The sequence below is a fragment of the Chiloscyllium punctatum genome, chromosome 8 (assembly GCF_047496795.1).
Source record: "Chiloscyllium punctatum isolate Juve2018m chromosome 8, sChiPun1.3, whole genome shotgun sequence".
Taxonomy (NCBI): domain Eukaryota; kingdom Metazoa; phylum Chordata; class Chondrichthyes; order Orectolobiformes; family Hemiscylliidae; genus Chiloscyllium; species Chiloscyllium punctatum.
This window is the reverse complement of record NC_092746.1, coordinates 133,728,848-133,753,987: the sequence shown is the minus strand read 5'-3', so window position 1 is coordinate 133,753,987 and position 25,140 is coordinate 133,728,848. Positions and strand designations below refer to the sequence as shown.

At 48.6% G+C, this 25,140-nt stretch overlaps 1 protein-coding gene across 1 annotated transcript in view; it reads right to left on the bottom strand.

The window, feature by feature from the left end:
* Positions 1-25,140, bottom strand: part of LOC140480306 (plectin-like) — a gene marked incomplete at its 3' end in the record, with an annotated part of 324,240 nt that overhangs the window by 269,578 nt on the left and 29,522 nt on the right. Inside the window, exon 3 of the mRNA XM_072575010.1 lies at positions 250-442. Within this exon, the coding sequence (XP_072431111.1) occupies positions 250-442 (193 nt within the window). The remainder of the gene's footprint in view (positions 1-249; positions 443-25,140) is intronic.

Here is a 25,140-nt window from a genome sequence, read left to right as displayed (position 1 = left end):
GATACCCACTTGATACCCACTGATATCAAATATCCATAAAGATAAGGCCCTATTGTTGATCGAGGATGCCATATCTGTTTTGAGACCATTGCTGGTCTAGAACGTTACATTTGTTAAGGAACTATTGAGGATCCAGAACACCGTCTGTGCAGAACATCATCAGGGCTATATGATCAAACAGTGTTATACAGAGTTCACGATGAACGCGCGCCCCCTCTCTCCTCCACCCCCAGGGTCGTGCCCTCTTACCTGCGATCCTGATCACTGCCCGATCTGCTGGCTCCATCACTCGGCCGCCCTCCATGCCCACCTTGCCTTGTTTGGATCTCTGGTGTTTCGCTAGATTCCAAGGCAGGGTATCACCTTTCCCCAGGGATTCACTTCCTTCAGCCAGATCCTTGAGCATCCCAGATCTCTGTGATCTCACAATCTGCCGCTTTTCCTGTTGGGAACACCACATTCCAGATTGAATCCAGGGTCTGCTCATTGAAATGGACAAGCTACAGTCACCCCATCACCCCCATCCCCACAGGGGGCAGTCACCCCATCATCCCCACCCCCACAGGGGGCAGTCACTCCCCCCACCCCCACAGGGAGCACCCCCACCCTCAGCACCAAATGCCACGGGGGTCGCTCGGTCCGATTCCGGTGTGAATGCCCCGAGGCGGTTCCGCATCCCCCCCCACCCCCCATACAGACACAGACACACACTCCCCCCACCCCCACCCCCCCATACAGACACACACTCCCCCCACCCCCACCCCCCCATACAGACACACACTCCCCCCACCCTCACACCCCCCCATACAGACACACACTCCCCCCACCCTCACACCCCCCCATACAGACACACACTCCCCCCACCCCCACCCCCCCATACAGACACACACTCCCCCCACCCTCACACCCCCCCATACAGACACACACTCCCCCCACCCTCACACCCCCCCATACAGACACACACTCCCCCCACCCTCACACCCCCCCCCCCATACAGACACAGACACACACTCCCCCCACCCCCCCCCCCCACCTCTCCCCGGGCTCCGCTCGCTCTGATCGGGATGTTTCGGTGAATCGGCGGCTCCGAGCTCAAACCCAGACACCGCCCTCAGCGCCGCATCTACACCACCCCCCAGACACACACCCACACACACATACACACAGACACCCCCCAGACACACACCCACACACACATACACACACACCCCAGACACCCACCCACACACACATACACACAGACACCCCCCAGACACACAGACACCCCCCAGACACACACCCACACACACATACACACAGACACCCCCCAGACACACACCCACACACACATACACACACACCCCAGACACACACCCACACACACATACACACAGACACCCCCCAGACACACAGACACCCCCCAGACACACACCCACACACAGACAGACACCCCCCAGACACACACCCACACACACATACACACACACAGACACCCCCCAGACACACAGACACCCCCCAGACACACACACACAGACACCACCCACATATACACACACATAGACATCCCCCACACACACCCACACATACACACACACACAGACAACCACCCACACCCACACAGACACCCCCCCACACACACCCACACATACACATACACACACACAGACACCACCCACATATACACACACACAGAAACCCCCCACACCCACACACACATACACACAGACACCCCCCCACACCCGCACACACATACACACAGACACCCTACACACACACCACACATACACACACAGACACACCCCACACCCACACACACATACACACAGACACCCCCCACACACATACATACACAGACACACACATATGCACATACACATACACACAGACACCCCACACACACAGACACCTACACACACATACACAGATACCCCCCACACCCACACAGACTCCCATACACAGATACCCCCCACACCCACACACACAGACACTCACACACACATACACACACACAGACACCCTCCATACCCACCCACACATACACACACAGACACCCACACACATACATACACACAGACACACACACAAACACACACAGACCCCCCCCCCACACAGACACCCCCACACAACCCCACCACATACACATACCACCTGCACACACACAACACCCCACTCACAATCACGCCCTCACACCCACCATTCCCCCTGCACACCCCACCCACATATACACACCCTTCACACACCTAGTACCTCCCCAAACCCCACACACACACAAACACCTGGGCAAAGTATACACCCAATTCCCAACTCCCCCATTCCAAAAGTCTCCCAATTCCCAAACCTCAACCATACACATTCCAAATTCCCCTCCCAACCCCCACATCTCAATGCCCACACCCCTCATCCCAAAATCCACTTGAAAAATACAATCTCATCAGCTGTCTTGCTACAAAACAAAACAATATCCCAAAACCCCACAAAAACCTAAATGCTAAACTCTAACTCCACCAAAACGGAAAATCCCAAAGTCCTTCCTTCACAAATCCTGAACCTCCCACCTCCCAAAAAAAGACAAACTCAGCCAAACCCCATCAATGACCATCAGATTGTAGCTCAGTCTCAGGCCTGGAAGCTGGGGGTACACCACACTGAGAGTGTGCAGGTGAGGGGAGTGAGGAAGAGGAGAGATGGGAGTACATTTCTGTCAACACGCAAGGTAGTCCCTCTCACTTCAAATCATACAGCATAACCCATTACTGTACTAACGTCAGGTACACAGGAGCTTGATTAGATTACTTACAGTGTGGAAACAGGCCCTTCGGCCCAACAAGTCCACACCGACCCGCCAAAGAGCAACCCACCCAGACCCATTCCCCTGCATTTACCCCTTCACCTAACACTATCGGCAATTTAGCATGGCCAATTCACCAAACCTGCACATTTTTGGACTGTGGGAGGAAACCGGAGCACCCGGAGGAAACCCACGCAGACACGGGGAGAATGTGCAAACTCCACACAGTCAGTCGCCTGAGGCGGGAATTGAACCCGGGTCTCTGGCGCTGTGAGGCAGCAGTGCTAACCACTGTGCCACCGTGCCGCCCACTTGCACACATTCTTGATGGAAAAGGGGTTTTCCCTCCATAGAGCACATTCAATGCAAATTTTAATAAAAAGATTGTGTGGACAGCATATTGCCATTCCTTTGTACAAATTGCACTCAGAATGGGTCTTAATGCCCAGAATTCCATCAGTCAGTGGGTAAGAGCGATATATGAAAGTAAAGATATTAGATCCACTATTGTCAAGAAAATTCGAGTGAGGTAAAAGAGATGGCATGGTTCTGGGTTCCAGGTATTTTTAGAACACAGAACATTCTAGCGCAGTACCGGCCCTTCAGCCCTTGATGTTGCACCGACCTGTGGAACCAATCTGAAACCTATCTACACTGTTCCATTCTCATCGATATGCCTATCCAATGACCATTTAAATACCCTTAAAGTTGGTGAGTTTACTACTGTTGCAGGCTGTTGCACGCCCCTACTACACTCTGAGTAAAGAAACTACCTCTGACATCTGTCCTATATCTATCACCCCTCAATTTAAAGCTATGTCCCCTCATGTTAGCCATCACTATCCGAGGAAAAAGGCTCTCCCTGTCCACCCTATCTCACCCTCTGATTATCATATGTCTTAATTAAGTCACCTCTTAACCTTCTTCTCTCTCACGAAAACAGCCTCAAGTTCCTCAGCCTTTCCTCATAAGACCTTCCCTCCATACCGAGTGACATCCAAAGCTTTCACATCCTTCCTATAATCTGGTGAGCAGAACTGTACATAATACTCCAAGTGCGGCTGCACCAGAGTTTTGTACAGCTGCAGCATTTTCTATTGTGTGGGGTGACCAAAGCAATAGCTAAATACAGTCCATCACCAGAGGTTACTGCACTACAACAAACAGATGTGAGAGTAGCTGAAACTAAATAAAAGAAGAGGGTAATTCAAAAGAGGTGTTTCTCATATCTTTGTTAATCGAGGTTCAGGAAGCAGATCCTTATGAAGCAATTTAATACAATGAGTGCGCATCGCAGCAGTGGTACAGGTTGAGCAAGTTCCTGAATATGTTAAAATTGGCATTCAGATCAGGAAGTGAAGATATCCTCACAGACCTGCAGATGAAGAGTAAATAACTGTTCATCAAATAGTAGACCACCCAGATATCATGACTGGCACAAATTGTGCTCATAAGAACTTCATATGCCACATAAATACCAAGTCCGAAGTCACACAACACCAGGTTGTAATCCAACAGGTTTATGTGGAGACACAAGTTTTCGGAGCACAACTCCATCAGGTGGAGTCCTGACTGCAAAAGCTTGTGATTTCAAATAAACCTGTTGGGACTGTAATCTGGTCAGACAGCATCCGAGGAGCAGGAAAATCGACGTTTTGGGCGAAAGCCCTTCATCAGGAATGAGGCTGTGAGCCTCGGGGGGTGGAGATATAAATGAGAGGGGGTGGGGCTAGGGGGAAGGTAACTGAGAGTGCAATAGGTGTGACTTCTGACTTTGTCCACCTCAGTCCAAAATCATCACCTCCACAACATAAATACCAGGCAATGACCATCTCCAACAAGAAAGAATCTAACCACTGCCCCTTGACATTCAATGGTGTTACCATCACAGAATTCCCCACTATCAACATCAGGGGGTTACCATTGACTAGAAACTCAACTCAACTCACCACATTAACACAGTGGTTCCAAAGGCAGGTCAGCGACTAGGGATACTGTGGCGAGTAGCTCACCTCCTCTCTCCCCAAAGCCTGTCCACCATCTACAAGCCACAAGTCAGGAGTGTGATGGAATACTCCCCACTTGCCCTGGATGGGGGCAGCTCCAACAACACTTAAGAAGCTCAACACCATCCAAGACAAGCATCCACTCCCTCCCACCACCAATGCTCAGTAGCAGCAGTGTGTACTATCTACAAAATGAACTGCAGAACTTCATCAAATTTGATAGCACCTTCCAAACCCAGGACGACTTCCAGTGAGCAGGACAAGCGCAGCAGATACCTGGGAACAGAACACCACCACCTGCAAGTTTCCCTCAAGGCCCCTCCCCATCCTGATTTGGAAATATATCACCGTTCCTTCACTGTCGCTGGGTCAGAATCCTGGAATTCTTCCCAGTCATGGAAGGGTGGAGGGGGGTACTGAAAATCACTCCCAGTATTTCCAGAGGCATCACAAAAGTTAAAAATTTTTAAAGGATACGCAATACCCCAATGAACCTGGTTTTAAAAGGATACGCAATACCCCAATGAACCTGGTTTTCCGATGCAGGCTGATAGAAAGCATAGATCAAGATTCTATAGTGAAAAAAAACTCACCATTTATTATTAAAAAATTGGACCAGCTACAGGGAAACAATTACAGACCAATGGCATATATCACTACAAACTAAAACTCTAATCGCTTTATAAACTCCCTTTTATACTCACAGAGACAGACTCACTGAGGGACGGATATCTGGAAAAGCAATCACTCACAAGGTCTGCTGAGTTAGTTTTTCTGATCACAAGATTTCATCCTGATTTTCCTTTTTCAGATGCTTCTGCTGATTTGCAAGAGGCACAAGGTTTCTGGTTCATTTGTAAAATGTCTCTGACTTATCAGTGAAAAGTCACAGCTTATAGCAATTGCTAAAGAAAGGACAAATGTGTTTTCTTTGTGTTTAAAGTGGGTTTTGACTGCAGAGAACAGGGAGACAGCTCCTGTGCTGATGGAAATCAAATCACTTCATTCTGCTCCTTTTTCCGAACCTGAAGCTGTTCAATTCCATATGAACCAATCACACACTTGTTGACAAGCACAGGGTCTCTGACATCGATAACTGGTCACTAGTCCATAGATCAATCAACTTCTTGTTGGCACCCAGAGATACATCTGTAAAAAATCCTTCAGCTCCAGTTTGTCTTCAACTACTATTACTTCAAACAACTGTTTCCACTTCAGTTCCTTCTTATTAACCACCACCATCTAATCAAGAGCAACTACAGCTGTTAAATCAATGCTGGCCCAGCTCAGTGATGTTCATGTCCCATGAATGAATAGCACAAATGTAGGAATATGGAAAACAGAGGCATTAATAAACAGGAATTTTACCGGTCCAAGACTTCCTAGAAAGATGGTGCAGCTGTGTAAACCATGTCAGACATATCAGCAAATGGGAAACTTCAGCATGCCACGATCCAGCAGCTTTACCAGCCAGGGTGGGAGATTGGCAGGTAGGACAGTTCGTGCAAGCGCTGAGGAAGCGCCAATTTTCCTGCTCCTCGGATGCTGCTTGACCTGCTGTGCTTTTCCAGCACCACACTAATCGAGACTCTAATTTCCAGCATCTGCAGTCCTCACTTTTGCCTAGTTGATTTTAACCTTACTGCGAATCCTCTTGCAAGGATGCCTACCTTGAAGTAGTTCTCCTCCTCTCTCCACAAGAATCTCAGTGAGTCTCTCTCTCTCACTGCAACCCCAGGTCATCTCCTCTGCCCTGAAGCTCTTCAACCATGTCCTGAAACAGACTTGCTACCACAGCCACATCTGCTTCCTCAGTGCTTGCATGACCTGCCTATCTTCCTTCCCACTTATCCACTCCACCCTCCCCTCTGACCTATCACCTTCATCCCCACCCCCATCCACCTATTATACTCTTGGTTACCTTCTACCCAGCCCCAACCCCCTCCTATTTATCCCTCCACCCCAAAGGGTCCCAGCCTCATTCCTGATGAAGGGCTTTTGCCCGAAATGTCAATTTTCCTGCTCCTCAGATGCTGCCTGACCTGCTGTGCTTTTCCAGCACCACTCCAATCTAGACTCTGATTTCCAGCATCTGCAGTTCTCACTTTTGCCTACCTTTACTAGCCATCCCAGCTTTCAATGAAGCATTCAATCTACTCTTAGTATATTGTGTTGGACAATCAGAAGAATGATTATATCCTTACAACTAGGGATATATCAACTCAATTTCCAACATTTTGCCCAAACTCTAATCAATTATAATTCCAGATGGGATATCCAAATTGTTAAATATCTGGATGAGGAGGGATTACCTGTTTCCAAACTTTATTCACCCATCTCTTTGGTTGGATATAACAAAGTTAATTTAAAAACAGATCCTTTCCCTTGTCAATACATTTCCTTCAGACCTAATAAATGTATGTTTTTAGAGGAGCCAATTCAATCAAAAGCCTGAGTTTACTAACTATTCCAGATAAGAAGTAACACTGAAACAACACACATGCACACACAGTAGACACAAGAGGTCAGTCCAAAATGATAAAAAGTTAAAAATAAACAGACCTAAGGTTCAATTTCTGAATTATTTGCAGATAGTTGTATTGACTGTTGCCAAGGTTACCAAGAGTGTTGACCTTGGTAGTTAACAGTCAGTTTTGCAATCCTTAGTTTTACAGATTGGTTGAGATTCTGTAGTTTTAATTGTTTTCCATGTTGATTGAATTCCAGCATCCATGGAAAGGAAGTCTTTTTGTTGTCCTGATTCCTTTATAACTGGTTTGCACTACTCTGAGGGGCATTTACTAGCATTAATGCGATAACTGGGGACAGTTCTTCACTGTGACCTTCACAGCATGTTGATTCTCAAACTCAATCTGGTATACAGAAGAACATTTAGTCCCACTAGTACATTCCTGGAGAGTTGAGAATGGCTTTTTAAATTCTGACTTGTGTCTTCTCCAAAACGAAAAGCATGAAGAGTGTTTGCAGTTCTGAACATAATCTGAAGGAGCTGTTTCTTTGTTGAGCATGGGCTTGGCAGCTCTTTGTCGTCCTGGTCGTCACAAGAGTCTATTTTGATTTGCCTCTTCCTCCATTTATAAGATGTTATTTCAAATGCCTTTTGTATCTATAGATATAAGACATTCTATAGGTCCCTTTCTCTCTCCAGACAGCCAGTTAACCTGCATTCATTTTAAACTGCATTTGCTTTCTCCTAAGAAACATACTTTGGAATGAAATTTAAAAATGTCCACTCTCCTTCAGAGTTCTGACCCATGATGACAACAAAACTTTCCTTTGAGGGCAGTTACAATTAGTATAGTATCAAAGAACCTATCTCAATTATTTGCTGATATGGACTACCAATCTATCTGGAGGAACAGACGAGAGACGCTACAAGGTTTCTTCTGTATCGCAAGATTCTATGGAATACAGTTGGACCAGGTTTCTAGCTTTAGCTCTAGAGGTTTTCAGGACAAAAGGAACTTGAGTTTAAAGCAGTTGTAGTCCGTAGTGTATCATCTACAAACACGGCAGCCTTTGTGAGGAATCCAGTTGAGTTTCTGGTCAATGATAATTCCCAGGATGTTGATAGTGGGGGTTTCAATAATGGTACTTTATTGAATGTCAAGGGGCAGTGGTTAGATTCACTCTTATTGGAAATGGTCAGTACCCAGCATCTGTGTTGCATAAATGTTACTTTCCACTTGTCAGCTCAAGCTTGGATATCATCCAAATCTTGTTGCATTTGAGCACAAACTGCTTCAGTATCTGAGGAGTTGCAAATGGTGCTGTCATTGTGCAATCGCCAGCAAGTATTCCCACTTCTGACCTTATGACGGAGGGAAGGTCATTGATAAAGCAGCTGAAGATGGTTGGACCTCGGACACTGCCCTGGGGGACTCCTGCAGAGATGTCCTGGAGCTGAGATGACTGACCTCCAACAACCATGACCATCTTCCTCTGTGCCAGGTATGACCCCAAACAGCAGAGAGTTTGCCCCCTGATACCCACTGATTCCAGTTTCACTAGGGCTTCTTGATGTCACACCCGGTCGAATGCAGTCTTGATGGCAGGGTCTGTCTCTCTCCCCTACCCTCTGGAATCCAGCTCTTCTGTCCATGTTTGACCCAAGGCTGGAATGAGGTCAGGAGCTGAGTGACCCTGGGGAACCCAAACTGGGCAGGTCACTGAGCAGGTTATTGCTGAGCGGGTGCTGCTTGATAGCTCGGTTACTGACACCGTCCATCATGTTGCTGCTAACGGAGAGGAGATTGGATGGGTTGGATTTGTCCTGCACGGGACATACTTGGGCAAGTTTCCATATTGTTGCGTAGATGTCAGTGCTGTAACTGCACTGGAGCAGCTTGGCTCAGGGGAGTGGCAAGTTCTGGAGCATTTCAGTAGTATTATTGGAGTCAGATGGTGTCATCAAGATGATGGTACAGTATGGCTCCAGAGCTGGGGCTCTCCCACTGCAACTGCTTTTCTTTCCTATATTTTTCCTTTTAACTTACCTCTTATCCTGAGTTTGGGACAGCATCAGCAGCAACGAGGAACCCCAGCACAGTCTCAGAGTCAAGATTAGAGTGGTGCTGGAAAAACACAGCAGGTCAGGCAGCATCTGAGGAGCAGGAGAATTGACGTTTCAGGCAAAAGCCCTTCATCAGGAGTGAGGCAGGGAGCCTCCAGCGTGGAGAGATAAATGGGAGGGGGTGGAGCTGGGCAGAAGGTAGTCAAGAGTACAAAAGGTGGATGGGGGTGGGGATGAAGGTGATAGGTCAGAGAGGAGGGTGGAGCGGATAGGTGGGAAGGAAGATTGGCAGGTGAGTGCCCCTCCACCGCCACTCCCTCACCACCCGACGCCTGAAGGAAGAACGCCTCATCTTTCGACTTGGTACACTTCAACCCAGGGCATCAATGTGGACTTCACCAGTTTCCTCACTTCCCTTCCCCTCACCTTACCCCAGTTCCAACCTTCCACCTCAGCACTGTCCCCATGACCTGTCCTACCTGCCAATCTCCCTTCCCACCTATCCACTCCACCCACATCTCCGACCTATCACCTCCATCCCCACTCCATTCACCTATTGCACTCTTTGTTACCTTCCCCCACCCTCCTCTGCGACCTATCACCTTTACCCCCACCTCTATCCACCTATTGTACTCTTAGCTACCTTCTCCCCAGCCCTACCTCTCCCCCCCCATTTATCTCTCCATCACAAGGCTCCCAACCCCATTCTTAATGAAGGGTTTTGCCTAAAACCTTGATTTTCCTGATCCTCAGATGCTGCCTGACCTGCTGTACTTTTCCATCACCACTCTAACCTTGACTCTGATCTCCAGCATCTGCTATCCTCATTTTTGCCCAGCACAGATTCACTGGGCCCAGCACGGACTCAGTGGGCCCAGCACACTCCTCGTGGCAGTGATGAGTGTGCCACTAATTACTTTTCCAGGGTGAGCATGAGACCTGGCATCTCAATCGGTGGTGAGGGTAGGCCCAGTGGTGCCTGAGGTTCGATGACTTCATTGTTAATTGGGTCTGGTGCTGACGGCCATGAGGTGGTGGCAGAAGGATATCAAAGTGACATCGATTAGGTAGGTCCCGGTGAGAGACGTGACTCTGATGTTAGTGGGTTTGGTGTGGACGGTGGCGAGATGGTGGAGGAGGGATAGCAGTCCAGGCTTCGTTAATGATGAGCTGACTCAGGACTGATGCACTCTCTTGAAGCTACACCTTTCTATATTGTTTGTTATTTTTAAACTATTCAAAATGGCGCTGATCATGACGACAGTGGAAAAGCTTTTCACTCTATTTTACTGTTTTTCTCACTGTAAAATACACGCAACAATAAATCATTCAATTCAATCTAAAATGTTGTCAGGGCCCATAGCCTTTGCAATATCCAGCGTCTCCACCCATTTCCTGATATCACGTGGAGTGGCTGGAGACTGGTATCTGTGACACTGGGGACCACTGGAGGAGGACGAGATGAATCATCCACTCACCACTTCTGATTTCTGCGAAAGCTTCAGCCTCATCTTTTGCATTGATGTATTGGACTTTTCTATCATTGAGGATGGGGATATTTGTGACCCTCCTCTTCCAGTGAGTTGCTTATTTGTCCACCACCATTCATGACTAGATATGGCAGGACTGCAAAGTTTAGATTTGATCCCTTGGTTGTGGGATTGTTTAGCTCTGTCTATCGTTTGCTGCTAATGTTGTTCGACATGCAAGTAGTCCTGTTTGGTAGCTTCACCAGGTTGATACGTTTAGCTTCTGGAATATTTGAGGCACTGGGCACATCACACTCCTGCCCCGTTTGCGAGTTTGTAACTTTCAGATGGTCCACGTGCTTGTTCAGGACTTTATCCATCACTGGACCTGACCACGTATTGACCACGCCTCTTACCCACGCAGGACCATTCCCATGGTTCCTACACCAAACTTTGTTCCCTGAAGTAAGCCGTCCCTCTCGTTTAGCAGAGCCCTCTGTCTGGCATTGACATTCCTGATGCTGTTTCACCCTCTCCCCCACCAGGTACAGGAAGATCAGATTTAATGTCACGGGAAGTGTTCTCCCCATTAGCAACTCTGCTGGAGCTATCCCTGTAGTCACATGAGGAAATGCCCAATCATGAAACAGAAATCAGGACAGTTTGGTATCACGTGAAGATGTAGGCTGCTTCTTTAAGCCTGCCTTCATATAGAACATAGAACATAGAACAATACAGCACAGAACAGGCCCTTCGGCCCACGATGTTGTGCCGAACTTCTATCCTAGATTAAGCACCCATCCATGTACCTATCCAAATGCCGCTTAAAGGTCGCCAATGAATCTGACTCTACCACTCCCACGGGCAGCGCATTCCATGCCCCCACCACTCTCTGGGTAAAGAACCCACCCCTGACATCTCCCCTATACCTTCCACCCTTCACCTTAAATTTATGTCCCCTTGTAACACTCTGTTGTACCCGGGGAAAAAGTTTCTGACTGTCTACTCTATCTATTCCTCTGATCATCTTATAAACCTCTATCAAGTCACCCCTCATCCTTCGCCGTTCCAACGAGAAAAGGCCGAGAACTCTCAACCTATCCTCGTACGACCTACTCTCCATTCCAGGCAACATCCTGGTAAATCTTCTCTGCACCCTCTCCAAAGCTTCCACATCTTTCCTAAAGTGAGGCGACCAGAACTGCACACAGTACTCCAAATGTGGCCGAACCAAAGTACTGTACAGCTGCTACATCACCTCACGACTCTTGAATTCAATCCCTCTGCTAATGAACGATAATACACCATAGGCCTTCAAAGTTCAGACTATTGACTATTGGCTGGTGGATGACATGGAGCTGTCCTTACATGGTGAATACTATTTGACTTTAGGGAATACTCAAATTCCCTGCTGGTAAACAATGGCCCATTATCTGTGACAAACACGTCTGGGAGTCCGTGTCTTGCAAAAGATGTGCAGTTTTTCTATCCCAGTGTTTGACAAACGAACTCTATATATGTCCAGCCACTGAGAGGGTGTCCACAATGACTCAGAACATTGAGCCCATGAAAGGACTGGCACAGTCAATGTGTAATTGAGTCCATGGTTTACCTGGCCATTCCCAAGAATATAAGGGAGCACACTGGGTACTGCCCCACCAATGTGGCCATGTCTGCATCCAATCTTGGCCACCAGACATAACCTTTCAGTAACGTCTTCATTTTAGAGGTCCCTGGATGATCCTGGTGGGAGTTCAGCCAGTATCTAGCAGTGACCCTTGCTCAGGATAATCACTCTTGTACCCCCTAACAATATGTCATCTTTTATTGTGATCTGGTCTCTCCGGGTCCAAAAATATTTTAGTTCTAGTTGTGACAGACCTTTGGATTTCTCCCATCACCACCAGTTGTTTCAATAATCTTATCACGTCTAAAACCTGATCTTGTCAGCTGTAATTGGAAGTATGTCTAGAAAATTTAAAAGCAATATGGACCCTTCCAATGGCAGTACCATTGAGGGTGTATCTGCCAGTGGGAAGTAGTTTAATGCATCAGTGTTTGCTACTTGGCCTCCCACGCAGTGTTCCAACTTGTAAGTATACATACTTTGTATTAGAACCTCCTGGTGAATTTGGCTTTGAGCAGTACTGTCTTGTCTTCTTTAAGTAGCCCTAGCAGAGGTTTGTAATTCATTACTATTACAAATTTACATCCGTAAAGATATTGGTGGAACTTCTTGTCTCCAACTGTGACCTCCAAACCTTCCTTTTCTATCGGGGTGGCTTTATACTCTGCACTAGCCAAAGTCCTGGATGTATACACTGTTTCTCTCCATTGGGCCACCATTGAGCTAATACTGCCTGCTGCCATATAGGGAGGCATTGCACGTTAATACCAGTTCTCGCTTGGAATCATAGTGTCCGACACCTGAGAGGATGATTAGCTGTTTCTTCACTTCCCTGAAAGCTATGGCTCGGCTACACAACCATTTCCGAGGCTGACCCTTTCTGAAGCGTTGATGTGAAGGTGCCTGGATGGAGGCCAGGTTATGCCTGAACTTTCCATAATAATTCACCAGCCAGCCCTAAGAAAGACCGAAGTTCTGGTTCAGGCGTGGGAGCTGGCGCATCTTTGATCGCCCTCACTTTATCTTCCAATGTGTGTAACCCAGTCTTGCTGACTCTGTAGCCCAAATAGGTCACTTGGGGTGCCTGGAACACACATTGTTCCCTACTAAGGCATACAGACCCTGGGAATAATATCTCAGGACTATGTCCAAGTTCTCTAAGTGTACGTTATTGGTTTTCCCTATTTTTAGTATGTAATCTAGATAAATGGTGACCTGGGGTAGACCTTGCAAAATGTTCTACATCGTTTGCTGTAAAGTTGCACAGGCTGATGATACCCTAGGTGGCAGTCTCATACATTGGTCCAAACCCTTATGGGTATTAAATGTAGCATTCTTCTGGGAATCCTCATCTAACCTCAATTGCAAGTCCAGCCCCCAGTGCCAGGTATGCAAGTAAATCCTCTAGGCGAGGGACTGGATGTGGGATTGGGCAAGGGACCGTTTATCCAGCTGTGAAAAACCGTTTACAGTTTGTTTAAACTCCAAACAAAAGAGAACTAAGCCACTGAGCTTCACAATCGGTGTGACCAGTGTTGCCCATTCCGCAAACTGGAGGAGAAAGTGAGGACTGCAGATGCTGGAGATCAGAGCTGAAAATGTGTTGCTGGAAAAGCGCAGCAGGTCAGGCAGCATCCAAGGAACAGGAGAATCGATGTTTTGGGCATAAGCCTGAAGAAGGGCTGATGCCCGAAAGGTCGATTCTCCTGCTCCTTGGATGCTGCCTCACCTGCTGTGCTTTTCCAGCAACACATTTTCAGCTCATTCCACAAACTGGACTGGTTTGAAGATTCCTTCCCTATCCAGCCTCCTGATTTCTGCTTTTGCCCATAAGGTAAATGGCACTGGGTGGGCCTTGCAGGGTCATGGGATTGCTTCCTGGTCAACATGCAAGGTGGCCTCGGTTCCTTTGGTCCCTGCAGCTTCCTGGAGAACTTCTGGGTATTTCATTAGCCGTTCACTCAGGCAGCCATTTTCTAATTGAGAAATGTGGGGCCAATCTCGCTGAATCTCTTGCAACCAATTTTGCCCCATCAAGCTTGGGTCCAAGCCTTTTACTACAATCGTGGCACAGTGGCTCAGTGGTTAGCACTGCTGCCTCACAGTGCGAGGGACCCAGGTTCCATTCCAGCCTCGGGTGACTGTCTGTGTGGAGTTTGCACATTCTCCCCGTGTCTGTGTGGGTTTCCTCTGGGTGCTCCGGTTTCCTCCCACAGTCCAAAGATGTGCAGGTCAGGTGAATTGGCCATGCTAAATTGGCCGTAGTGTTGGGTGCATTAGATTAGATTAGATTACTTACAGTGTGGAAACAGGCCCTTCGGCCCAACAAGTCCACACCGCCCCGCCGAAGCGTAACCCACCCATACCCCTACATCTACATCTACCCCTTACCTAGTCAGGGGTGAAGGGAAGGGAATGGGTCTGGGTGGGTTGCCCTTTGGAGGGTCAGTGTGGACTTGTTGGGCCGAAGGGAATCTAAAATATTAGTGGTAACTGAACCAGCTGCTTCTCCGATCCTTGCGGTACACTGCAAGGCAAGTATGGCAGCACAGCAGCAGCTCAAGGCGGCCTCTCCTGATCCTGGGCTATTTCATGTTCAGTTTTCTAAAGGCACAGGAGGAACAGGAAACCTGGTGTTTGCAGATACTGTTACAGTCTGTAATCACTGCTACGGTCCAGGATCGAGCCAAAAACAAACCCGAATGGAGAGCTGTTGAAGGGGTTACATGATCTTGGCTCACTGCGGAGACCAGGCCTACAGTCCTCAGCCTCGCCTGATGTCGGTGGCCGGGTGTTGAAACATCAGAAGCGGTTTACAAGGAAGGGGAAGCGGGGTAAGGCAGGCAGGAGTTCGTATTAGGTAAAAACAATGACTGCAGATGCTGGAAACCAGATTCTGGATTAGTGGTGCTGGAAGAGCACAGCAGTTCAGGCAGCATCCAACGAGCAGCGAAATCAACATTTCGGGCAAAAGCCCTTCATCAGGAATAAAGGCAGTCAGCCTGAAGTGTGGAGAGATAAGCTAGAGGAGGGTGGGGGTGGGGAGAGAGTAGCATAGAGTACAATGGATGAGTGGGGGATGGGATGAAGGTGATGGGTCAGGGAGGAGAGGGTGGAGTGGATAGGTGGAAAAGAAGATAGGCAGGTCGGACAAGTCATGGGGACAGTGCTGAGCTGGAAGTTTAGAACTAGGGTGAGGTGGGGGAAGGGGAAATGAGGAAACTGTTGAAGTCCACATTGATGCCCTGGGGTTGAAGTGTTCCGAGGCGGAAGATGAGGCGTTCTTCCTCCAGGCGTCTGGTGGTGAGGGAGCAGCGATGAAGGAGGCCCAGGACCTCCATGTCCTCGGCAGAGTGGGAGGGGGAGTTGAAATGTTGGGCCACGGGGCGGTTTGGTTGATTGGTGCGGGTGTCCCGGAGATGTTCCCTAAAGCGCTCTGCTAGGAGGCGCCCAGTCTCCCCAATGTAGAGGAGACCACATCGGGAGCAACGGATACAATAAATGATATTAGTGGATGTGCAGGTAAAACTTTGATGGATGTGGAAGGCTAGATAGAGAAGGCTGGATGTGGATAGAGGTGAGGGAGGAGGTGTGGGCGCAGGTTTTACAGTTCCTGCGGGGGTAGGGGAAAGTGCCAGAATGGGAGGGTGGGTCGTAGGGGGGTGTGGACCTGACCAGGTAGTCACGGAGGGAACGGTCTTTGTGGAAGGCGGAAAGGGGTGGGGAGGGAAATATATCCCTGGTGATGGGGTCTTTTTGGAGGTGGCAGAAATGTCGGTGGATGATTTGGTTTATGCGAAGGTTTGTAGGGTGGAAGGTGAGCACCAGGGGCGTTCTGTCCTTGTTACGGTTGGAGGGGTGGGGTCTGAGGGTGGAGGTGCGGGATGTGGACGAGATGCGTTGGAGGGCGTCTTTAACCACGTGGGAAGGGAAATTGTGGTCTCTAAAGAAGGAGGCCATCTGGTGTGTTCTGTGGTGGAACTGGTCCTCCTGGGAGCAGATCCAGCGGAGGCGGAGAAATTGGGAATACTTTCTCCCCACCCCCACCCTCCTCTAGCTTATCTCTCCACACTTCAGGCTCAATGCCTTTAATCCTGATGAAGGGCTTTTGCCCGAAACATCGATTTCGAAGCTACTTGGAAGCTGCCTGAACTGCTGTGCTCTTCCAGCACCACTAATCCAGAGGAGTTCATATTAGGCTAAAAGCAAACCCTAGCTGGCCAGCTCTCCCACCCATTCTGCTCTCCAGTGTCTGCTCCCTGGACAACAGGTTGGACTGCATCCATCTGAGGCAGGTTCCTCTGAGTTCAGAGACTGCTGCATCCTTGTTTTGATGGAATACACTTGACGGAGTGACGGAGTGACGGAGTTCCAGACAGTGCCATCCAGCAGACAGGCTCGTCTTGTTTCATGCAGACAGAAATGCAGCTCTGTGCAGTTAGGCTCAGGGTGGGAGTCTGTGTCACAATCAACACAGAATGGTGCAAGGACTCTGTGCTCGTCTCCAGTTACTGCTCCTCACTGGTGGAGTTTGACATTGTTCGATGCAGACCTTTGTATTTGCCACGGGAATTTACTGCTGTCCTTATAGTCAGGGTGTATATTCCTCCCAGTGCCAATGCTATGCATGCACTGTGTGAATTGTATTGGACTGCAGAAACCACACCTGAAATGTCGACTCTCCTGCTCCTCGGATGCTGCCTGACCAGCTTGTGCTTTTCTAGCACCACACTCTCTTTGACTCTGATCTCCAGCAGCTGCAGCACTTACTTTCGCCTGTTAATTGTTGCTGGTGATTTTAACCAGGTGAATCTCAAGACTGTGCTCCCTAAATTCCATCAGCACGTTGACTTTGTGATGAGAGGGGGGAATACACTGGATCTGGTTTATACAAACATCCCCAACGCAGACAGGGCGGGGCCCTGACCCACCTTGGTTCCTCAGACCACATCCGTTAGACTAATCCCGGCATATAGACCGCTCGTCAGACACGTCAAACTAGTTCTGAAGCAGGTGTAAACCTGACCGGCAGAAGCCATTTCTGCTCTTCAAGACTGTTTTGAGCGCACTGACTGGTGTGTGTTCAGGCAACTGATGGTGACTCAGCTTAGAGGAGTACACGGTGTTGGTGAATTGCTGCAATAGCAAGTGTATTGACAACGTCACTGTGTGTAAGACCATCACTTCTCGCCCCAACCAGAAGCCGTGGATGACCACAAAGCTACTGAGGACCTGTGATTCCACCTTCAGAGCAGATGACAAGGTGACCCTAACAACAGCGAGGGCCTACCTGACCCAGGCCATCAAAAAGGCTCAGTGTGCACACCTACAGGGAATACACAGCCACTCTCAGGACAATGGCAATACGCGGAGCACGTGGAAGGGTATTCAGGCCATCACCAATCCTTGGATGCTGCCTGACCTGCTGCGCTTTTCCAGCAACACATTTTCAGCATCACCAATCACTGAACAGCATTGCCTGCTTGTGCTGGTGACACCTCCCTCCTGGATGAGTTGAACAATCTTTATGCACAGTTTGAGGCACAAAATGATGTGGCAGCAAGCAAGTCCAACTCCCTCCCAATGACTGGGTGTTGTGTCTTCCCACGGCCGATGTGAGGAAAACCCAGGGAAGGCTACTGGACCAGGTAACATCCCTGGCAGAGTGCTCAGAGAATGCTCTGACATACTGGTGGATGTTCTCACTGACACCTTGAACATCTCCCTGAAGTGCACCGTAGTTCCAATGTGCTTCAAAGTCACTTCTGTTGTCCCAGAGAAGAAGAAGTTTTCCGTGTCCTGCCTCAATGTCCTGTTGCACTAACACCCATCATCATGAAATATTTCAAGAGGCTTGTGATGTGGCATATTAAAACCCTGCTGCCCCCCTCATTGGTCACCCTGCAGTTCATGTATCATCCCAACTGTTCAACAGATGCCATTTCCATCACCCTCCACCTGACTCTCACCCACCTGGAGAAGGACACCTCCATCAGATTATGGTATTGGAACTGGTCCTCCTGGGAGCAGATGCGGCAGAGACGAAGGAATTGGGAATATGGAATGGGGGCAGGGTGGGAGGAGCTATAGTCTAGGAAGCTGTAGGAGTCAGTCGGTTTATAGTAAATGTCCGTGTTGATTCAGTCGCCCGAGATAGAAATGGAAAGGTCTAGGAAGGGGAGGGAGGAGTTTGAGACGGTCCAGGTGAATTTGAGGTCGGGGTGGAAGGTGTTGGTAAAGTGGATCAACTGTTCAACCTCCTCGTGGGAGCACGAGGCAGCGCCGATACTGTCATCGATGTAGCGGAGGAAAAGGTGGGGTGTGGTGCCAGTGTAGCTGTGGAAGATGGACTGTTCCACATATCCTACGAAGAGGCAGGCATAGCTGGGGCCCATGTGGGTGCCCATGGCTACTCCTTTGGTTTGGAGGAAGTGGGAGGATTGGAAAGAGAAGTTGTTCAGAGTGAGGACCAGTTCAGTCAGTCGAAGGAGAGTGTCAGTGGAAGGGTACTGGTTGGTACGGCGGGAAAGGAAGAAGCAGAGGGCTTTGAGTCCTTCGTGATGGGGGATGGAGGTGTACAGGGACTGGATGTCCATGGTGAAGATAGGCGTTGGGGACAGGGGAAGCAAAAATCATGGAGGAGGTGGAGGGTGTGGGTGGTGTCCCGAATGTAGGTGGGGAGTTCTTGGACTAAGGGGGACAGGAACGTGTCGAGGTATGCAGAGATGAGTTCGGTGGGGCGGAAGCAGGCTGTGACGATGAGTCGGCCGGGGCAGACAGGTTTGTGGATTTTGGGCAGGAGGTAGAAACGGGCGGTGTGGGGTTGTGGGACTATGAGGTTGAAGGCGGTGGATGGGAGATCCCCTGAGGTGATGAGGTTATGGATGGTCTGGGAGAGATGGTTTGGTGGTGGGAGGTGGGGTCATGGTCAAGGGGGCAATAGGAGGAGGTGTCCGCGAGCTGGCGTTTAGCCTCAGCGGTGTAAAGGTCGGTGCCTTCATAGCCAAACTACCACCGCGCCTCCCTTATCTGCCGGTTTGATAGTGAGGTTGGGGTTGGAACAGAGGGAGGCTGCATGCTCTGAGGGTGAGAGGTTGGAGTGGGTGAGAGGGGTGGAGAGGTTGAGGCGGTTAATGTCGCGGTGGCAGTTGACTATGAAGAGATCGAGGGCGGGTAAGAGGCCAGCACGGGTTGTCCAGGTGGATGGGGGGTGTTGGAGGCAGGAGAAGGGGTCGTCAGAGGGTGAGCGAGAATCCTGGTTGAAGAAGTAGGCGCGGAGGCGAAGGTGGTGGAAGAATTGTTCGATGTATCACAGCTCAATCATACCCCCACCCAGAGTATATTTTGTACCCTTGCCACCCTCAGTGCTTCCTCACAGTGTTGTTCAACATGGAGGATACCGATTCATCAGCCGAGGGAGGATGGCACGTGGTGATCAGCAGGAGGTTTCCTTGCCCAGGTTTAACCTGAAACACTGAGACTTCCTGGGGTCCGGAGTCAATGTTGAGGACTCCCAGGGTAACTCCCTCCTGACTGTATCCCACTGTGGTGCCCTGTCTGCTGGGTCTGTCCTGCCGGTGGGACAGGACATATCCAGGGATGGGGATGGTGGGGTCTGGGATATTATCTGTCCCAGGGTATGATTCCGTGAGTATGACTGTGTCAGGCTGATGCTTGGCTAGGCTGTGAGACAGCTCTCCCAGTGTTGGCACTAGCCCCCGGATGTTAGTGAGAAGGGTCGACAGGGCTGTTTTTGTTGTTGTTGTTTCCAGTGCCTAGATTCATTTAAATGGTCACAGAATTATAGAGTACAGCAGAGGCTTATTGGCCCATAAGACCACAGAAGCAGAGATTAGGCCATTTGGCCCATCAAGTTTGCTCTGCCATTTGATCATAGCTGATACATTTTTCAACCCCAGTTTCCTGCTTTCTTCCTGTACTCTTTGATCCCCTCGGCAATCAAGAACTTATCTCTTTTTGTCTGAAATATACTTAATGACCTGGCCTTCTGTGGCAGTGAATTCCACAGGTCCACTACTCTCTTTGGCTGAAGTTACCTCCATTCTCGAAGGTCTTCCCTTTACTGTAAGGCTATGCCCTTGGGTCCTTGTCTCTCCTACCAATGGAAACATCTTCCCAACATCCACACTGTTCAGACTGTTCAGCATTCTGAAAGTTTCAGTCAGATCCCTCCTCATCCTTCTAAACTCCATTGAATACAGTCTCAGAGTCCTCAAACATTCCTCATATGTTAGGCCTTTCATTCCTGGGATCATTCTCGTGAAACTCCTCTGGACCTGCTCCAGGACCAATACATATTTCCTGTAGTTTGGGGGCCTAAGATTGCTCTCAATGCTCTGAAGATGGTCTGACCAGACCCTTACAAAGCCTCTGAGATACATCCCTGCTTTTATACTCCAGTCCTTTTGAGATGAATGACAACATTGTATTTGTCTTTCCAACTACCAACTCAACCTGCAACATTACCTTAAGAGAAACTGGACATGAATTCCCAAGTCCCTTTGTACTTCAGACTTCTGAACTTTCTTCCCATTTAGAAAATTGTCCATGCCTTTATTCTTCCTACCAAAGTGTATGACCTCACACTTTCCCACATTGTACTCCATCTGCCACTTCTTTGCTCACTCTCCTACCCTGTCCAAGGTTTCCTGCAGCCTCCCTGCCTCCTCAATACTACCTGTCCCTCCACCTATCATTGTATCATCTGTAAACTTAACCAGAATGCCCTCAGTTCCTCCATCTAGATCGTTAAAGTATAAAATGAAAAATTGTGGTCCTCAAGTCAGCGGCTGCCATCCTGAGAAGGATCCTTTTATGCCCCTCTCTCTGCCTTCTGCAGACAGCCAAGCTTCTATCCATGCTAACACCTGTCCTCTAACACCATGGGCCCTTACCTTACTTAGCAGCCTCCTTGTCCAAGGCCTTCCTGAACTCCAGGTAGATCACAACCATTGGCTCTCCTTGGTCTAACCTGCTCGTTATTTCCTCAAAGAGTTCTGATGAATTTGTCAGGCATGACCTCCCCTTGATGAAACCATGCTGACTTTGCCCTATTGTACCATGCACTTCCAAGTATTCAGAAATCACATCCTTCACAACAGACTCCAAAATCTTACCAATGACTGAGGGAGGCTAATCAGCCTATAATTTCCCATGTTTTGCCTTGCTCCCTTCTTAAACAGGGGTCTACATTAATGTTTTGCCAGTCCTCTGGAACCCTCCTTGATTCTAGTGATACCTGAAAGATTGCCACGAAAGCCTTCACTATCTCTTCCATTACCTCCTTCAGAACTCTGGGCTGTAGCCCTTCTGGTCCAGGTGATTTATCCACCTTCAGGCCATTCAGTTTTTCTAGCACCTTCTCCTTGGTGATGGCCACCATACCCAGCTCTGACCCCTCACTCTCTTATTACTCGTGCCTTCCACCATGAAGACTGATGCGAAGTCATTATTCAGTTCCATAACCATTTCTTTATTCTCTGTTACCAACTCTCCAGCATCATTTTCCAGCAGCCCAATGTCCATCAAGTTTGTACCACCATAACTACATTAAGTCTGCACTAATCCCACTTGCCCCCACAGAGCCCATAGCCATGAATATTATGACATTTCAAGTGCTCATCCAGACATTTTTTAAAACTTGTGAGGTTTCCCACAACATGCCAGGATGCTGGATAAAGAACTACACAACACCCACATTTCAGCATCACTACTTGGTCGAATGACCATTCAGTGTGTTCACTACACAGGCAGGTGGCACACACTGTAGGAGTTAGATTGACATCCCAGTGGAAACAATCTATCAGAGTGTATGTATGCATGTGTCTATGTGTATGTCTATGTGTGTGTGTGTGTGTATGTCTGCATGTGTTTGTGTCTGTGCATGTCTGTATGCACTTGGTGTGTGCGTCTGTGCATGTGACGGTGTGTATACACGTCTGTGTGTGTGTGTGTGTCTTTGTGTGCGTCTGTGTGTTCATGTGTCAGTGTGTAAGCATGTCAGTACAGCAGCACTGAGAGCCTTTGGTCCTGACTGAAGGACGGATGTGCTAACTGACCCGACGTGGCTGCTACAAGCCAATACCAATGGAGTAGCTCTGAGATGCAGCCGTAGCCAATCCCTGAGCTGGGTTGCATGGCCATGCACAAACTGTCCTTGTAGAAGCCTTTCAAAGATTCCAAACCAACCAGCCTGTGGATCAGTGAGGTGCCATGAGGATAGTGAGGGTTTGGCAAATCTCGGATGCTAATGTCCCTGGACAAAAGGTGTGTGTGGATTGTGCTCTGAGACGCTGTTAGCATTGAGCATCATGTAGGTTCCTCACAGCCTGTGGTGAGCTGAACTCACCAGGAACCCACTCTAACAGCCAGCTCGAGAATAGGGGGCAATGGCCTACCGATATTATCACTACGTTAATAATCCAGAGACCCAGGTATTGTTCTGGGGACACGGGTTCAAATCCCACCACGGCAGACGGCGAACTTTGAGTTCAATTAAAAGAAATGTCGGGAATTTAAAACTACTGATGACCATGAAACAATTGCCCAGAAAAACCCCTCTGGTTCACTAACATCCTTCAGAGAAGGAAGTCTTACCTGGTCTGGCCGACATGTAACTCCAAAAGCATCAGCAATGTGGGTGACTCTTAACATTTGTTTTAAGCCTGGAGTCACATGTAGGCCAGACCAGGTAAGGATGGCAGTTTCCTTCCTTAAAGGACAATAGTTGGTCAGATAGGTTTTTTCCAACAATTGACAATGGTTTCATGGTCATCATTATGTCCAAGACTGTAGGGAGGCTGTGGAGAAGGTAGCACTGACAGGGACTACTTGCGGACACAGAGATGGGCTCAAGTGCGTATACTTCAATGCAAGGAGTATCAGAAATAAGGTGGGTGAACTTAAGGCGTGGATCGGTACCTGGGACTACGATGTTGTGGCCATCATGGAAACATGGATAGATGAGGGACAGGAATGGCTGTTGGAGGTTCCTGGTTACAGATGTTTCAGTAAGATTAGGGAGGGTGGTAAAAAAGGAGGGGGGGTGGCATTGCTAATTAGAAATGGTATAACGGCTGCAGAAAGGAAGTTTGAGGGGGATCTGCCTCTGGAGGTAGTATGGGCTGAAGTCAGAAATAGGAAAGGTGCAGTCACCTTGTTGGGTGTTTATTATAGGCCCCCCAATAGCAGCAGAGATGTGGAGAAACAGATTGGGAAACAGATTTTGGAAAGGTGCAGAAGCCACAGGGTCGTAGTCATGGGCGACTTCAACTTCCCAAATATTGATTGGAAGCTCTTTAGATCAAGTAGATTGGATGGGGCGGTGTTTGTGCAGTGTGTCCAGGAAGCTTTTCTAACGCAGTATGTAGATTGTCCAACCAGAGGGGAGGCCATATTGGATTTGGTACTCGGTAACGAACCGGGACAAGTGGTGGGCTTGTTAGTGGGTGAACATTTTGGTGATGGTGACCACAATTCTGTGACTTTCATCTTGGTTATGGAGAGAGATAGGTGCGCACAACAAGGTAGATTTTACAATTGGGGGAAGGGAAATTACGATGCTGTAAGACAGGATTTGAGGAGCATACGTTGGGAGCATAGGCTGTTAGGGAAGGATGTGGTGGAAATGTGGGACTTTTTCAAGGAGCAGATACGACGTGTCCTTGATATGTATGTACCGATCAGGCAGGGAAGAAATGGTCGTGTGAGGGAGCCTTGGTTGACGAGGGAGGTTGAATGTCTAGTAAAGAGGAAGAAGGAGGCTTACATAAGGTTGAGGAAACAAGGTTCAGACAGAGCAGTGGAGGGATACAGGATAGCCAGAAGGGACCTGAAGAAAGGGATTAGGAGAGCTAAGAGAGGGCATGAAAAATCCCTGGCGGATAGGATCAAGGATAACCCCAAGGCATTCTATGCATATGTGAGAAACCTGAGAATGACGAGAACGAGGGTAGGTCCGATCAAGGACAGTGGTGGGAGACTGTGTATTGAGTCGGAAGAGATAGGAGAGGTCTTGAACAAGTACTTCTCTTCAGTATTTACGAACGAGAGGGACCGTATTGTTGAAGAGGAGAGTGTGAAACGGACTGATAAGCTAGAAGAGATACCTGTTAGGAAGGAAGATGTGTTGGACATTTTGAACAACTTGAGGATAGACAAGTCCCCCGGGCCTGACGGGATATATCCTAGGATTATGTGGGAAGCAAGAGAGGAAATTGCAGTACCGTTGGCAATGATCTTCTCGTCTTCACTGGCAACTGGGGTGGTACCAGGGGACTGGAGAGTAGCGAATGTTGTGCCCCTGTTCAAAAAAGGGAATAGGGATAACCCCGGGAATTACAGGCCAGTTAGTCTTACTTCTGTGGCAGGCAAAGTAATGGAAAGGGTACTGAGGGATAGGATTTACGAGTATCTGGAAAGACACTGCTTGATTAGGGACAGCCAGCACGGATTTGTGAAGGGTAGGTCTTGCCTTACAAGTCTTATTGAATTCTTCGAGGAGGTGACCAAGCATGTGGATGAGGGTAGAGCAGTGGATGTAGTGTACATGGATTTTAGTAAGGCATTTGATAAGGTTCCCCATGGTAGGGTTATGCGGAAAGTCAGGAGGCATGGGATAGAGGGAAATTTGGCCAATTGGATAGAAAACTGGCTAACCGGTAGAAGTCAGAGAGTGGTGGTAGATGGTAAATATTCAGCATGGAGTCCAGTTACAA